The sequence below is a fragment of the Phalaenopsis equestris genome, unplaced genomic scaffold, assembly GCF_001263595.1.
Source record: "Phalaenopsis equestris unplaced genomic scaffold, ASM126359v1 Scaffold000517, whole genome shotgun sequence".
Lineage (NCBI taxonomy): Eukaryota > Viridiplantae > Streptophyta > Magnoliopsida > Asparagales > Orchidaceae > Phalaenopsis > Phalaenopsis equestris.
In genome coordinates, this window is record NW_018164957.1 from 1484546 (window position 1) to 1501086 (window position 16541).

General features: G+C 36.8%; 1 protein-coding gene across 1 annotated transcript in view; it reads right to left on the reverse strand.

The window, feature by feature from the left end:
* Positions 1 to 2016: 2016 nt before the first annotated feature.
* Positions 2017 to 16541, reverse strand: part of LOC110028614 (65-kDa microtubule-associated protein 9-like) — a 16526-nt gene continuing 2001 nt past the window's right edge. Inside the window, exons 4-15 of the mRNA XM_020730531.1 lie at positions 16394 to 16534; positions 10005 to 10247; positions 9714 to 9923; positions 9487 to 9642; positions 9229 to 9388; positions 8999 to 9141; positions 8834 to 8921; positions 7954 to 8027; positions 7770 to 7844; positions 7448 to 7694; positions 2270 to 2596; positions 2017 to 2159 (exon numbers count right to left, since the gene is read on the reverse strand). Of these exons, the coding sequence (XP_020586190.1) occupies positions 2125 to 2159; positions 2270 to 2596; positions 7448 to 7694; positions 7770 to 7844; positions 7954 to 8027; positions 8834 to 8921; positions 8999 to 9141; positions 9229 to 9388; positions 9487 to 9642; positions 9714 to 9923; positions 10005 to 10247; positions 16394 to 16534 (1899 nt within the window). The 3' untranslated portion in view covers positions 2017 to 2124. The remainder of the gene's footprint in view (positions 2160 to 2269; positions 2597 to 7447; positions 7695 to 7769; positions 7845 to 7953; positions 8028 to 8833; positions 8922 to 8998; positions 9142 to 9228; positions 9389 to 9486; positions 9643 to 9713; positions 9924 to 10004; positions 10248 to 16393; positions 16535 to 16541) is intronic.

Genomic DNA, 16541 nt, shown 5'->3' on the forward strand with positions numbered 1-16541 from the left:
AAAAAAACGTCCTTCCGAAGCGGGCAATGGGATTTCAATTCCGATGACCGACAGCTTCTTACGGGCAAACCCCACACCAAAAATAGTGCCGACTGTACGGTGTAACTCCACTGCAATAACTACGTACAACAGTCGTTCTCAAAATATGGTGACGTTTTCCAAACTCCAAGTTATCCGCTCATAGGTCTCCATTACAACCTATGGTTTATGTCATTCACTGCAACCACAAGCCCTTAATATGGCCTTGGAGGCCAACTGAAGCTAATTCAACTCACCGCCACAACCAATGTGACCAACTACGACCTACATGGTTCATAACTTATGCAGCTCCTAACTTCGATCTATGTGACCTACGGACATTACTATAACTTCCTGCTACGGCCTACGTGGTACAATACTCTAGCTTCTGCAACAAACAAACATTATCAAAGTACACCACTATGGTCTATGTGACCAACTACGACCTATGTGGTCCACAGCTCGTGCAGTTTCTTACTCTGGTCTCTGCGGCCTACCAAAATTGATAAAGCTTCCTGTTATGGCTTATGTGACCAACTACGGCCTACTTGGCCCACGACACGTACATCTCTCAATTATGGCCTATGCGGCCTACTGGCATTACTGCATCTCTCTGTTATTACTTATGTGACCAACTACGACCTACTTGATCCACAACTCATGCAACCCGCAACTGCAGCTTATGCGACCTACAAACATTACTACAACCTATTTGACCAATTATGGCCTACAAGGTCCACAACTCATGTAACTCCTATCTCAGGGCTATGTGACAAACTACAACCTAGGTGACCAACTACAATCTACCTGGCTTATAGCTCATGCAGCTACCGACTCCAGTTTTTGCGGCCTACGAATATTAGTACAGTTCCCTGCTTCTGCTAATATGAAAAACTACATCATATGTTGCTTACAGCTCATGCAGTTTCTAACTCTGGTTTGTGCGGCCTACGAACACTATCGGAGGTCCCTATTACGGTTGCTTTGCCCAACCAACAGCCTTGAAGCTACCACCTACTATCACAAATTTTAAATATGACATCTACGATAAGCTGGCGCTACAACCAATGTCTACAACATTCACAATGAACAACAATATCTATAAAAATTGACTACGACATTCACCACTAGTTACAACTATTATTGTTGGATTACCACTGCAATTCAACATTGTAATTCAATCTTCTCCAATCTAAGAGGATAGTGGGTCTATGTACTTACAATTCCTTAGTGGATTACTTCGACTGGATCAGACCCTGTGGTTGTTTTTCTTTTCCAAGATTTTTTTTAATTATGGTGTTTCATGCGAGTACTATTCTTTTATATATTTGTGTAAGATCTCGTACTACGTTGGGACGCTAATTTATTACTCTACCAACACACAAATCTTCTAGCATGCATGAAACTGTATTATTAATTTTTAGAAGTGAAATATACCTTTTAATGCATATGTTTGTAACACCAAAGTTCAATGTATGTAAATAGAAAGAATTGTGTGCAGCATATGTAAATTTCCTTATTTATAAATGCATTGCACTTTAACAACTTTGAACGCGCCGATAATCGAGTTGGAATTAGCTGAAATTTGGCTTATTAAGATGGCTCAGAAGCCATCTATCTAAGGGGTTATCTGATAATATATTTAAATTGAATATAACTTAAATCTTATCAGACAGAAAAAAAAAGGCAATTTTTAAATCTTGAATAAATTTAGTTTCTTCCCAGTTCATTCTCAGTTTTATCATAAATCCCAAATTTACCGCATTGGCAGAATTTAGTAAATTAGATTTAAAAAATTCGGATTTACAGAATTTACTAAATTCATTACCAAATAGTCCCTAAACCTAAACCTGGGCGCATTCCTATATATATACATATATATATATATACATATATATACATATATATATATACTACATATATATATATATATATATATATATATAAAATAGTTATTCCATCTATTAATTAGTATTATAAATGAATCATTCTCTGTTGCGCATCAAACCTTGCCATGCGCGCACAGCATAAACAGGATTTCGTTGTACCTTTAACTCTGCGTATACCAGATCTCTGCACATTTCTTCTCTATTCTCCATAAATTCTCTAACAACATGAAATGTAATCATCATTTTCGTTGCCTGTATAACTCAAAAAAACAAGAAAAGAAAGAAAGAAATCTAGCAGTCGAACTATAAAATGGCGAGAATATTGTGAAGAAATATCTACTCTTGGCTTACCCAATCCTAACCTTTCAGAAGCAATGCCAGCCTGCGTTCTTCAAAAGATATCTCGGTGTCCTGTAGCTCTATTTTAGCTGCTGCTGCAGCCTCTTGGGGAAACTCAGGTGGGTTAAGCTTCGTGGTCTTCTGTTTAGGTGTAGACGCCGCACTGGGAGATTTGAGAGCAGAGACTGGCGAACAAACCATAGAAATCTTGTTTTCCTCTTCGGCTTTCATTGTCTTTATACGTGGGGTTGTTGACGGAATGGTGTGTCCCAGACTTATGGGCGTAAAGGGCTTCCGCGGGGTCTCAGGCGCATCAGGTACAGAAGATTGAAATTCTGGGTCTCCCATGCCTGAAAACAAGTCCGCTTTAAAATTATTAATATATTTTCAAGTATAATAAAAAATGTGTGTGTGTGTGTGTGTGTGTGTGTGTGTTGTTTTCAAGATTTTACTAATGTTTGAAGGTATTAAGCAAATTCTAATTAAGAAGTTGCTTGATTCAATGTTATCTTGATAGGAGTGTTATCTGTATGAGCAGTGTTCACTATCACTTAAAATATATAGATAAGTCTTAAAATCGTCTCTTGGTTTTTTATAATGGGCTATTTTAGTCCTAAATTTTATAAAATGTCAATTTAGTTCATAGAGCCTTTTAAGTGTAGTACTATTTTAACCTTTATTTAAAAGGTTTAGCGACACATATGACACTTTTATAAAATCAGGGACTAAAATGTAATCATTTAAGCAGTTAAGTGACCATTTTGAAACTTTAGCTTTTTCTCTCTCTCTATATATATATATATATTTATTTATTTATATGGCTTTTTGGTCGATAAATATGTTAGTAGGCCTTGCGCGTCAAGAAAAACTATCTTTTCCGGAACTCAGATGTCACGCGTCGATTGCTAGATTGACGTGTTAATCTCACCTGTCAAAGTGTTGTCATATATTAGTTGTTGATTGACCTACAAGGTGGTTTGCTGACCTTGTCAACTAAAGTGCTAATGGTAATATCCTCCAAGCTGCAGGATTGAGCTACCCAATCACTCCACTAAGTTTGGCCAACGACTAATCCTTAGGATCAACCAACAGTCGAAGTTTGAAGCATAGTTAAAGAACGAAGATACATTCATATCCATTTATGAGCCATCTAACACCCACATCACAACTTCTTTGTGGAAAAACTTAGTACAGTAAAAAAATGTTTGATATTCATTCTCTTTGTAATCCTATGAACATGGAGGGAGCTATTTAGAGTTTATATATGAAGGCACTCCCTCGCCTTCAGAGGAGATTCGGATCCTCTCATTCCATCTCTTTTGTAAACCAAAAGCTATAGCCTGGAGAGCATGCATCCATCATCTTCCACCTCTCCTCTCACATGTCATTCCTAGGATGTGTGATCCCATGAACAATATGAGACCCAACATCCTAAAAAACTTCAACATTCTAAAAGGTTTGATGTGAGTGTTCATATTTGAAGTACGAAAGAGAACGAAAAAAAACAATGAACTCACCAGAGTTATTAATTTAGCAGATTAATGAGTTAAAAGAGAAGATGAAAACGGAGATACACAAAGCAAGACAAGAAACCTCCAAGTCTCACTCCAAAACCCATGTTCGAATGCACGTAGGATCGTCTACCAATGACTAGGCTGAGAAGAGCTCTCTCCTCAACGCTGGAGGAAGAAGAGGAAAAAGATGATGAGTTGTACGTTCCCGGAGAAGAACTTCCTGACTCTTCAGTTGAAGAAGTAGATAAATGGAGGCACAAGAAGAAAAGCGGACGCTGTTAGAAAATGCTTTTTCAAGAGAAATGGTGGAGGCTGAAGTGCCACAGAAATTTAAGATTCCATCTCTGGATTCTTATGAAAGGAAAACTGGCTCAACCAATCATGTAGCTTCATTTGAGTCAGTTATATGTCTGCTACTTGTAAACGACGCCTTAAAGTAATAGTTATTCTTTATGACATTAGAAGAATCAATTCTAAGTTGGTTTAACAACTTACCTTCAGTATTCATCACCTCTTTCTATGAGTTTAAGAGAATGTTCATAGCATAGTTTTTTAGCGCCCAGAAGCCGCATAAGTACTCTCAGGCTCTTTTGAAGATCAGTCGGGAGCCTTCAGAAAGGCTCATCACCAAATTCCAAAATGTTCATAGCATAGTTTTTTAGCGCCCAGAAGCCACATAAGTACTCTCAGGCTCTTTTGAAGATCAAGCGGGAGCCTTCAGAAAGGCTCATCACCAAATTCCAGCAGGAGATGATTGATAGGAAAGATCTGGAATCCTTCATTGCCCATGCAAGCCTGCGTGAGTTCCCATTCAGATATGTTCTTGGTCTAGAGAAATTGAGGACTCTAGCTGAGCTTTTGGAGTTGGCTAACAACAATATTTTAGCTGAAGAATACAACTCTTTACCAAGTTCATCCAGAACTAAGGAACCAGAAAATAGATTTTGAAACATCCTAGAGGCTGCAGTAGGCGATGAGATCAATTCACCCTTAGGGATTCTTGAAAGGCCTTGGAAGACGAATTCACCAACCGGAGCAAGAACTTCCAGACCAAAGACTGATCGGGAGAAGGCCAGAAAGTAGGTTGGAACCACCTTGGTTTCCTCCATCTGAAGTCACCCCACTTAGAGTAATCATTGGTTAAGATTTTTGAAGCCATTCAAAATAAAGTTTTCTCCAAAAAATTTGCGTGGCCCAAACAAATATTATGTTTGCAACAGATATCACAGGCATGACACGGAGGAGAATCCAAAACCTTCAGAATCTGATTGAAGAGATGATCCGAACAGGAAAATTGAAGGAATTCATAGCTTCAGACACAAACAACCAGAGGCAATGCAATGCACACATCGAAGATGCAAGCAATGTGCCTGTTCCGACGAGAGCAGTATACATCGTCGGCATCGCCTTGCTTAGAATGAGGGGCATCTTCTTGAGCATTGATCTCTACAAGTAGCAAACGATCATACTGGACAAGGAAGAAAAGGATCTATCAAGACACGCTAAAACGGCAGGTCATCGCCAGATTATCTAGGTCTCTTCTTCCCGTGTTTGCTCCACAGGAACTCCTTCTACTGTCCCATGGGGATCGGTTGGGGGCATCTCCAGGTTAAGTTGTTGATATACAGACAAATTTGTATAGGAGCAAAGAAGAACATTTAAAAGTTATTGATCAAAACATGACATGCCAAGTTAATTGGCCTCTACAGAAATAGGAAATCATGTCCTTATCGCAAGAACTAAGCTCTGTAAGTGCTGCGAGGATAGACCCGTTTCACTTGCTCAACAAATCAGACATGTGAACAACTGTAGCATCCAGATTGAAGGTAATTTGTCCCGACGACGAGGGACCCGATAAGGCACCATCACTGAGATGTCTCGAGTGACAACTTTCGTGCCGCTCGGAATTGGGTCCAACTCAAGAATATCTTCAAGCCACCATTAATTTTTTCTCTGGGATTCTCAATTTCTTCATTGGGATATCTTCAATAAAAACAGATGAAAAAGAACGATCCGAACAAAGAGCAAGTGAGGAAAAGCTTCCTCGGAGATGGGACCGAAGTGATATATCTCATCATATTCATGCAACATTTTTTTAGCCAACAGGGAGTTAAGGATTGAAAAGACTTAATAATTACCAAAAATACATTAATCTTTAAAAACTCTTGCTATTTTTTCCTTGACAGCATAACGACATCTCCAACGGGCACTTGATACTTATACGTGCACTTTATTTCAAATCATGTTACGGTTAGTCTCTGACAAAAAAAGAAGTTACAAGATGTATGACCTAGCAACACTACGGACATAGGGGAGTCTTGAACTTTATTTATCCATCGAAAAATGAAGCATTATGATCACCTAAAAATCGTATTCCATCACATTACACTTCTCTCGGACATGTCGTTGCTCGACTGGTTGATGTAATTGGCCTCTCAATTTAGGCGCAAAAGATCTCGATATCTCATTTGGCAAAATTAATAAGTTCAAACGACTCCTCTCTACATGAAAGCTAATTAGGACTCCAGGTGAGAATCAGTCTCCACAAACTGGAAAGTTCATTTGACTATTCATTATTGTATGTGTATCCAAAGTGCTCAAGGGCAAAGGACAGTTCGAATTCAATAGTATGTTTAAGTGACTACTCCATGCAAGGGTAGCTAAAATGCCCCCAGGTGAAAGGAAGTCAAAATTTGAATCAAATTATTTTTGGCACTTCGCCACGCTCTGGCTGAGCTCTGAGCATGACAAACATAAATTTTTTTCAATGGTCAAAAGGAACTCATAATCTTCATTTGCTTATTCTTCTCTTAGTAACTTATCGAAGGCTCAAGAGAATCGAAAAACTAAATTTATACCAATAAATGACTTTTGGGGCTGATATATATGTTAGTAGGTTTTACGGGCCTAGAAATCCTATCTTTTCCGAGACCCAACAACCACTTATTGATTGTTGGATTGAATTATTGATCTCGCCAACCAATGTGTCAATTGTCATCGACAGTTGTCGGTTTTACTTGTCGAAGTGGTTTGTCGACCTCGCTTGCCAAAGTGCTAATGGTCATATCCTCTAAGCTATCGGATACAAATATTGATTAATTTTATTTCTCTTCATAATCCTATGAAGGAGGGGTATGCCATCTTGGGTTATATACTCGCGTGAATTTAGGGGACATATGGATTCTCTCCTACCAATGCTTTCATAAAACGGAGGCTATAATTTGAAGAGCATGCATCAATCCTCTTCCACCACTCCCTTCACACGTCTTCCCCAGGCTATGTGAGTCTAGAATGATACAATACCTACCGTCCAAAAAGTATTCAATAATATGCAATATTAGGATAATCAAGATTCGTTATTTACAAAACTAACACCCTCTTTCATCTTTTTGTCAACTTATTGCCCAAATATCAAAATTCATAATAAACTCAAACCCAATATTTTTATCATGACACGCATAAATCCACCTATTCGATAGTTTAAAAAAATGACATGGGTGCTTGTAAATAACAGTGTCAAGTGCTATGCATGTAATCATCCCTATGTTTTATTGTCATTTCCTTACCATTAGTTACTTTTTTGTCATTTCTTTTACCCATAGGTTGGAGCAATTTATATATGCCAATAACAATAACGCTATATCTAGCAAATATAAGGGGACCAAATAGATAGGTATTTAGCCCAACCTCCAAAAATAGAATTCTGCTTCTTTGCCGAGGAAGGGGACTTGAATGAAGGATGCGAATCCAATCTTGGAGACTGCAATGTGGCCCCACCGATCGATAGCCTTTTAGTAGGTCCTCCAGTTCCAGTTCCAGTTCCAGTTCCAGCTCCAGTCAACTTCTTTGCAGAATGAGACTTAGAGAGATTTGGTTTTGATCCAAACATGACTTCTTGCTCGGCCAAAAGCTGACCTTGAAGCCTTCTCTGATCCTGAAACGAACAATTTATTTTGAAGACTATTCAAGATATCTGCTAATTTGATAGAATATAGAGGAGTTATCCTACCCTCAGTCTCTTTCTTTCATGCTCTTTCTCTTGCCTCAGGATGTTGTATTCTTCCAGCATGGACAGAAGGCTGGACTGCAATATTTTGATTTTGCTCCCGAGTTTAAAGAAACAGAAAATCTTCTTACAAAAATATGGAAATCATGCGTAGAAATAGAATAGTCTTAGACAGAAGAGTACTCACGCCATCATAGATGAATTCAGTCCCTCTCTCGTTCTCCCATGACATGATTTTGTTTGTCAAGGCCTCCACAATCCCTGCTCAAGATGCAACAGAAAATAATCATTAAAGGGTGAGAAAAGGCAAGTGAAATTGACTTAAAATCATCCTGGGAATATGGATAGAGGTGTAAATGAGTTGAGTCAAGCTCGAGCCACCATCAAATAGAGCTGGTGGCTAGAGCTTGAGCTGAAACTTGATTAATTAATCGAGCTCGAGTTCAAGCTTAATTTTACGAATTTGAGCCAACTCATAAGCATTCAGGAGAAATTTAATAGAAAATCACTTGATATTAAATATAAACTATCATTTCTTTAACAAATTTTATAATCTAAAGATAAATTCTTAAATTTCAATATCTTTTGAATATGTTTTATATTAATTATTTTTTAGGGGCACTTACATAGCATATATATGTTTTATATTAATTATTTTTTAGGGGCACTTAGCATACAATTGTAATATATTTACATGTCACATCTAGGCATTCATGTTACACCCCCAACATTCAATTTTTAATATCACATAAAAAATAGTACTAATACCACTTTTTAGAAGTAAGAAAACATATTTTCATTCAAAGGTTAAAATACCAAAATTGTTATTTATTGAAATATGAAATTTCATATGTAAGAAAAGTAAATACAAAATAATTGCGTGCTAGGTTTTTAAATTTCTCTATTTTTAAGTGCAACAAGCTCATGAGTTAACGAGTCAAGTTGAGGCCGGCTTGCGCTTAGCTTCTTAGCTAATCATGCTAAGTTGACAAGCACTTATCGAACTGAGCCCAAGCCAGCTCAAGAATGGGCTTGGCTCAATTACACCCTTATTTCGAATAGTAAACCTGGAATTTTGCTGACAGCAACACGGGCTTTCTCGGCGCGCTTGAGCATAAGGTGAGTTCCTCTTCCAGCGTTATAACGATTTTCATCCTGGTGAAGTCTAAATCAATTAGTATGTTGTGTCCAGAAGCAAGAAATCTATGATCTGAGTGGAAGAGACAGAGAACCCTGTTATACTCTTCCAGCCAGGACTCTTCCTCACACGCAGCAACGACTCTCTCAAGAATCTCTTTCCTGCTGAAGGCTTCCTCTTTCACAATTGAAATTTGAGCCTCGATCTGTTCCAGAACTAGAGAGGGATCAAGAGATTCTGCAACAGGAGGGCTCAGTGGAAAGAAAGTCAAATATCTGATGAATAAAGTAGATATTTTTTTAGTTGAAATTAAAATATGTGTACCATTCTCAATAGCCTTGATTCCAGCTTCTGCAAAACTATCAGTTTCTGCGACAAGATGGGTGCGTCGGCATAGCTCATCCAACTCAATCTTCTTTTTCAAAACCAAGTGCTTCATCTTACTCGCTTTGAGCTTTTCAAGCCTTGCTACTTCGGCTTCCACCTGCCAAAAAAAAAGGATTCTTTAACTCATTTCATAAAGCCCAAGCATAGTTACAGAAATGAAATTTAGACAATGAGCATTTTCAATTAAGGACTCACATGATTGATGAATTTCAATGAAAGGGAGTTGGGTTCTGTTATTTCATGCTCTGAAGCAGCTATATTACATGTAAGCTCCTGGAACTGCTGCTGCTCTTCAATTGGAGTGTCCATCAAATACCACATCTCCACCATTGCAGTTGCAAGATCTTGAAGCTGTCATATTTCTGACTTTAAGCAAGTAAAGAAAAGAAATAACTATAAAAGTTGTAAAAAAGATAAATTACCTTGCGCATTCTCTGTAATTTCACCTCCCGCAGTCTCTGAATAGTTTGTGTGAGCCTCTCAATTGTATCGCTGCTGACATTTTTTGATTCATCAGGTCCATCTAAACTAGGATGGACTGCACTAGTTGTCTGCTCGAAATCTATATCCAGCACTGAACATAAGGATTTCAGATTGTTCAAGTGGTCGAGCACCTTCCTTAAGCGATCATTCTGTGTAAAAATGGTGGAAAATAATATACAAAAAATATAACAAGAACTAGTTACTAATGTCTGAAATGCAAAAATTGTTACCTTTTCTTTACGGAGCATTTCTAACCGTCTATGAAGACCTTCTAGCTCTCTCATGGAGAGATCAGATTCATCCACAACTATCTCAAGGCCATGTTGAGGACTAATTTTAGTTGAAACGCGCAGTATTTGCTCCCTTAGTTCAAGAAACTGACTCAATCTTTCATCCCTTCTTTCTCGCAAATCTTCTAATTGCTGAGTGATGACCTTAAGCTCTTCTTTCATGCTTCTGCCATTCTGGCGGCACTTTCATCGTAAGAAATATCAAGATCATACAAGTTTTAGGAAGATTTACTTGCATACCACTAATTCTTATTTATTTAAATAAATAACCATTAATTACCTAAACTTCAATTTTTACATATATGCCAACTTATCTATGTATGAAAAGATGTGTTTCACTTATTAAAAGTTAAATAGTGGTACTTTTGATATGATATGAAGATTTGGCTGTTATAAATGTAAAAAATAAAGTTTAGGTGTTTTATATATAAATACTGTTGGAATGGAGAAGCTTTTCGGATATGAAAAAGGTTAAAAATTCATGAAAAAAGATTCACTTTTATTTATCAACTTTACTTAACTTGATACAAACTCAAAGACTTCACTACTATTTATACTAGTGACACCTCCTAAATTAATGACTATGATTGTGTCATTACAATTTCAATTTAATTGTTATAAATAATTTTATACCTACCACACAATAATTTCACATCTACCACACCTACCACACCTATCGCACAATAATTTCATACCTACTACATATTCTAGAATAAGTTTCTAGATGAGACATGTTTCTAGAAATTAGGTTTTATTTAAATAACTAAAATCAAGTTTATATTTCAACACCCCCTTTTAAACTTCTCATTTTAATAAAGTCTTCACTCTTGAGCGGCTTGGTAAAAATATCTGCAACTTGATCTTGAGACTTCACGTACTGCAATTGTATATCTTTACTTTTGATGCATTCTCTGATGTAGTGATGGCACATATCAATGTGCTTGCTTCTATCGTGGAAAACTGAATTCTTTGTTAGCGCTATTACAGATTTGTTATCGATACAAATCTTGATCGTCTTCTTGTGGTAAACTTAACTCCTTTAATAGGTTTCGAAGCCAAATTGCATGACAAACACATGAAGTTGTAGCCACGCACTCTACTTCGCAAGTAGAAAGAGTGACAATTAGTTGTTTCTTTGACATCCAAGTGAAAACATTGTCTCTTATTAAGAACACGAACCCTGTAGTGCTCTTTCTATCATCCATGTCTCCAGCCCAATCACTTTCACTATATCTTACAAGCTTGAAATTGTTGGATGATGAGTAAAATAAGCCAAAATCAATTGTATCTTTGATATAGCGCATAATTCTTTTAGCGGTTTTCAGGTGGGTAGCAGTTGGAATCTCCATGTAGCAACTGACAAATCCAACAGCATAAAGAATATCAGGCCTTGTGCATGTCAAGTAGCGCAAACTTCCAACCAAATTTTTGAAAACCGTTGGATCAATTTATTTTTCCTCATCATATTTTGATAGTTTGCCTCCACATTCTACAGGATTTTTATAGGTCGGCTATTATCCATCTTGAACTTCTTCAATATCTCCCATGCATAACCTTCTTGAGATATGAAAATCTCATATTCCATTTGTTTGACTTCAATGCCAAGGTAGTATGTCATGAGCCCAATATCTGTCATTTCAAACTTATTTGTCATCGCTTATTTAAACTTTTCAAACATGTTTGGATTGTTTTCGGTGAAGATCAAGTCATCGACATACAAACAAAAAATCAAGACATTTTCATGCTCATTCTTGATGTAAAGAGCAAACTCATAAGGACACTTCATGAAGTCTTTCTCTTGCAGATACTTGTCTATTCGGCTATTACATGCTCTTGGTGCTTGCTTCAGCCCGTAAAGAGCTTTTTTTAGCTTTAGGACATTGTCCTCTTGCCCTTTGACTTCATATCCTGGTGGCTGCTGAATGTAGACTTTTTTCTTCAAGTTTTCATTCAAGAAAACTGATTTTACATCCATTGATGTATTCTCCACTTTTTTTGAGCTGCCAAGGAAATGATTAGTCTAATAGTTTTTAATCGAGCAATAGGGGCAAATACCTCATCATAGTCGATGTCTACTCTTTGACTGTAGCCTTTGCCACCAATCTTGCATTGTATCTTTCAATTTCTCCTTTGGAATTTTTTTTTGCTTTGTACTCCCACTTCACATCAATTGTCTTATGCTCTTTAGGAAGTGAAACTAGCTCCCATGAGTCGTTCTTCTCGATTGCCTTGATTTCTTCATTCATTCTATCTTTCCACTTCTTGTTTTGTAAGGCTTCTTGGAAATTCATGATTTCACAGTCGGCAAAGAAACAAAAAAGAGTAAGATTATCTTGATTCATAGTTACATCATAAAGATCTTGTAATCTTCTGAAGTGTGGTACTCTTTCACTTGAATTTTCTCTTGAAGTTGATGACGATGAGTCACTTTGAGTACTTGTAGTCAATGTTGTTTGTGGAGTAGTAGGCTTTTCTTTTCACATCAATTGTCTTATGCCCTTTAGGAAGTGAAACTAGCTCCCATGGGTCGTTCTTCTCGATTGCCTTGATTTCTTCATTCATTCTATCTTTCCACTTCTTGTTTTGTAAGGCTTCTTGGAAATTCATGATTTCACAGTCGGCAAAGAAACAAAAAAGAGTAAGATTATCTTGATTCATAGTTACATCATAAAGATCTTGTAATCTTCTGAAGTGTGGTACTCTTTCACTTGAATTTTCTCTTGAAGTTGATGACGATGAGTCACTTTGAGTACTTGTAGTCAATGTTGTTTGTGGAGTAGTAGGCTTTTCTTTTGCTTGCTCGATTTTTGGCTGCTCTACGTCTTCTTCTTGAAAGTATGGGAAAAAGTTGTAGTCCTCATCATGTAGTCTCATGTCTCATTCTCCTTCTTCATCGAATATGACATCTCTGTTGATGGTTGTCTTCCTTTTATTTGGATTGTATAGCTTGTAGCATTTTGAGTTGTTGTCGTAACCAATGAAAATGAACTTCTCGCTCTTGACATCCAGCTTACTTCTTTTCTCGTCGGGTATGTGTACATGAGTTATGCATCCAAAAACTGGTAGATGAGAGATGTCGGGCTTCCTTCCACTCCATGTTTCTTGTGGTGTTTTTTCCAACACACTTCTTGTTGGTAAACAGCAAATGCAACTGCTTCTGCCTAAAACTCCTTCGGCAATCTCTTGCTTTTTAACATGCTCCTTGTTATGTTGAGGATGGTTTTATTCTTCCTTTCCGCTACTCCATTTTGTTGGAGGGATCTTAGAACAGTTAGAAGTCGACGTATTCCGTTGACTTAATATAATTCTTGAAATTCTTTTGAAGTGAATACTCCTCCTCGATCAGATCGCATAGCTTTTATCTTGAGACCACTCTCTTTCTTTACATCTACCTTAAACTTTTTGAATATTCCAAAAACATCTGATTTTTTTTTTAAGAAATATACCCAAATTTTTGGTGAAAAATCATTTATGAAGAGAATAAAATAGTTGCTCTTACCGAGTGAGCTTGGATTTATTAGACCGCAGACATTTATATGTATGGTTCAAGAGGCTTTTGGGCTCTTGAATGGGCTCTTGAACTTGACTCCCATGGAAAGCTTTTCTTGAAGTGCTTTCCGAGTAAACATCCTTCACATAATTGATCAGGGTGGTTGATGTAAGGTAATCCTCTTATCATCTCTTTCTTTGAAAGTAATTCGAGTCCTCCAAAATTGAGATGCCTAAATCGAAGATATCAGAGCCAAGAAGTATCTTTATTATAGGTCTTCATATATTTGGCAATATCATTTTGAATGTTGAGTGAGAACATTCTATTCTTAGACATTGACACCTTAGCAAGCAAGTTACTAGGGCTGTCAAAATGGCTCGTTGTTCGCGAACAGCTCGTGTTCGGCTCGTTCGCTAAGTTAACGAGCCAAACACTAACAAATATTTATTAGTTCGTGTTCGACTCGAAATACTACTAATCAATTATATATATCATTGATGAGTAGTATTTTTCAAAAATTTAATTGACTACAAGGCTACAAAGATTTATAATTAATTAAAAGTATTAATGAAGAAAATAGAATAAAAATTATTAAATTAGATTCAAATGATATTTTAAATCTTGCCCCAATCCTTAACACCTTATGACTATGTGATTAGGGTTGTTAAAATGACTCTTTGTTCGTGAACGGCTCGTGTTCAGCTCGCTAAGCAAACAAGTCGAACACGAATATACTTTTTGAGCTCGAAATATAAACGAGTCGAACATGAGCTGAGAGCTCGTGTTCGGCTCGTTTACACCCCTACAAGTTACCAATATTGTCTTTTAAGTGAATATCAAAGCTTTTCTCCAAAAGTTGCCCTAAACTCAAGATGTAAGTAAACATTAGAAATAAATTGATGCTTCACATTTTTCTGACGGATGAGAATGTTACATTTGTCTTTCACCTCTATCTTGGACTCATCTCTAAAAGACACATTGTCGCTTACTGATTCGTCAAGCTCTACGAACATGCTTCGTCTCTCACACATATGGTTGCTTGCACCGGTGTCCAGGTACCATGTACTATCTTCACCTCTTTTATTTTTCTTGTATGCTAAAAGTAGAGTGTCATCTTCTTCTCTCTTTTCTTCTATGTAGTTGACTCTTTCATTAACTTTGTTTTTAGGTGTTCTACATTCTTTAGCATAATGTTCGAACTTGTTACAATTATAGCACTTAATTTGAGATTTATCATACCTTGAGTTTGAGTGCCCTCGACCACGTCCGCTTATAGATCTTTCTCCTTTCTCATAGGTATTGTTGGTACTCCATCCTTGCTTGCTAGCATGACTTTGTCCTTGTCCACTACCTCTTTCATGTTGGCTTCTAATATTGTTGAAGCTTTGATCTTTTCAAGTTGGTTGGAGATCCGTCTTGAGAAGTTGTTCGACAATATCTTCATTCATCTTCTTCTTTTCCTCATAAGTTTGCAAAGAGCTTGCAATGAACCCAGAAGTTGCTCTATCGTCATGGCTTGTAAATCTCTAGTCTCTTCGATAATGGTTGTGATACTATGAAATTTTAAATCTAACGATCGAAGAATCTTTTTCATGATAGCCAATCTTCTAATTTCTCACCATTTCTTTTTAGTTGATTGGAAATGATAATAACTCTAGAAAAGTAATCGGAGACCAACTCGTCTTCTTTTATATGTAAAACATCAAATTGACTTCTTAAAGTTTGAAGTCGTACATTTTTAACTTTCTCTTCTCTCTTATACGAAACCTCGAGCTTCTTCCATGCTAGCTTGGCCGAAGTAGCACTTGAGATCTTCTCAAAATCATCTTCATCTAAAGCTTGATAGAAGAGGAAGAGAGTCTTTTTGTCTCTCTTTCGCAAGTCTCTTAAGCTATCCTTTTGTGTTGTGGATAGAGCGAACTCATCGCTTGGCTCATCGTAGTCTTTCTCCACAACCCACAACCTCCCAAACGTCATGCACTCCAAGGAGTGTCTTCATCTTGATACTCCAATTGTCGTAGATGTTTTCCTTAAGCATCGGGACTTAGAAGGAAACAATGTCACCGTTTGTCATTGCTCTATAAAGGAACATTTAGACTCTGATACCACATTGTTGGAATGAAAAAAGCTTTTAGGATATGACAAAGGCTAAAAATTTATGGAACAAAATTCACTTTTATTTAATACATTTACTTAGATTGATACAAACTCAAAGACTCTACCCCTATTTATATTAGTGACATCTCCTAAATTAATGGCTAGAATTGTGTCACTACAATTTCAATCTAATGGTTACAAATAATTTCATATCTGTCACACAATAATTCCAAACCTACCATACCTACCACACAATAATTTCATACCTACCACATATTCTAGAATAAACCTCTAGATAAACATGTTTTTAGAAATTAAGTTTTATTTAAACAACTAAAGCCAAGTTTATATTTCAACAAATACATAGAAATTGTGTGGCTTGCATGCAAATGCCCCCAAATTTTATTGTTTGACTAAGAGCTGAGAAAATATTATTTGAGGCAGATTCTTTTTACTCAAAAGTTATAATTAAAGTAATATTTATGAATCTCCCAGCAGAAAGCAATAATTTTGGTCTCAAAGACCTTTCCAGAGAATAGAGAAATCAACAAGATACTAGAAAAATGCAAAACAGGACTACATTCAAGAGTTCTCTTCGCAAGCTGAGCAAAATAGCAGAGGAAATCCACAAGGCCTCATGGTTATTATTCACTAAATATCATTTAAACTAATTACATACAAAACCTTATGTTTGCTTCTGGAACGAAATTATATCACGAGATATTTACAAACATAGACCAACCTGTCTGAAATGTACTGGTCTCTCACCCATTGCAGAACATATGGTTGCAATCTCTGCTTCAGAATCAGCAATAGCTTGCCGTAGCTGAGCTCTGTGCCTGTTTGCCTGATCAACCTTTCTTCTGTATATCTCTAGACACTCCTTCTCT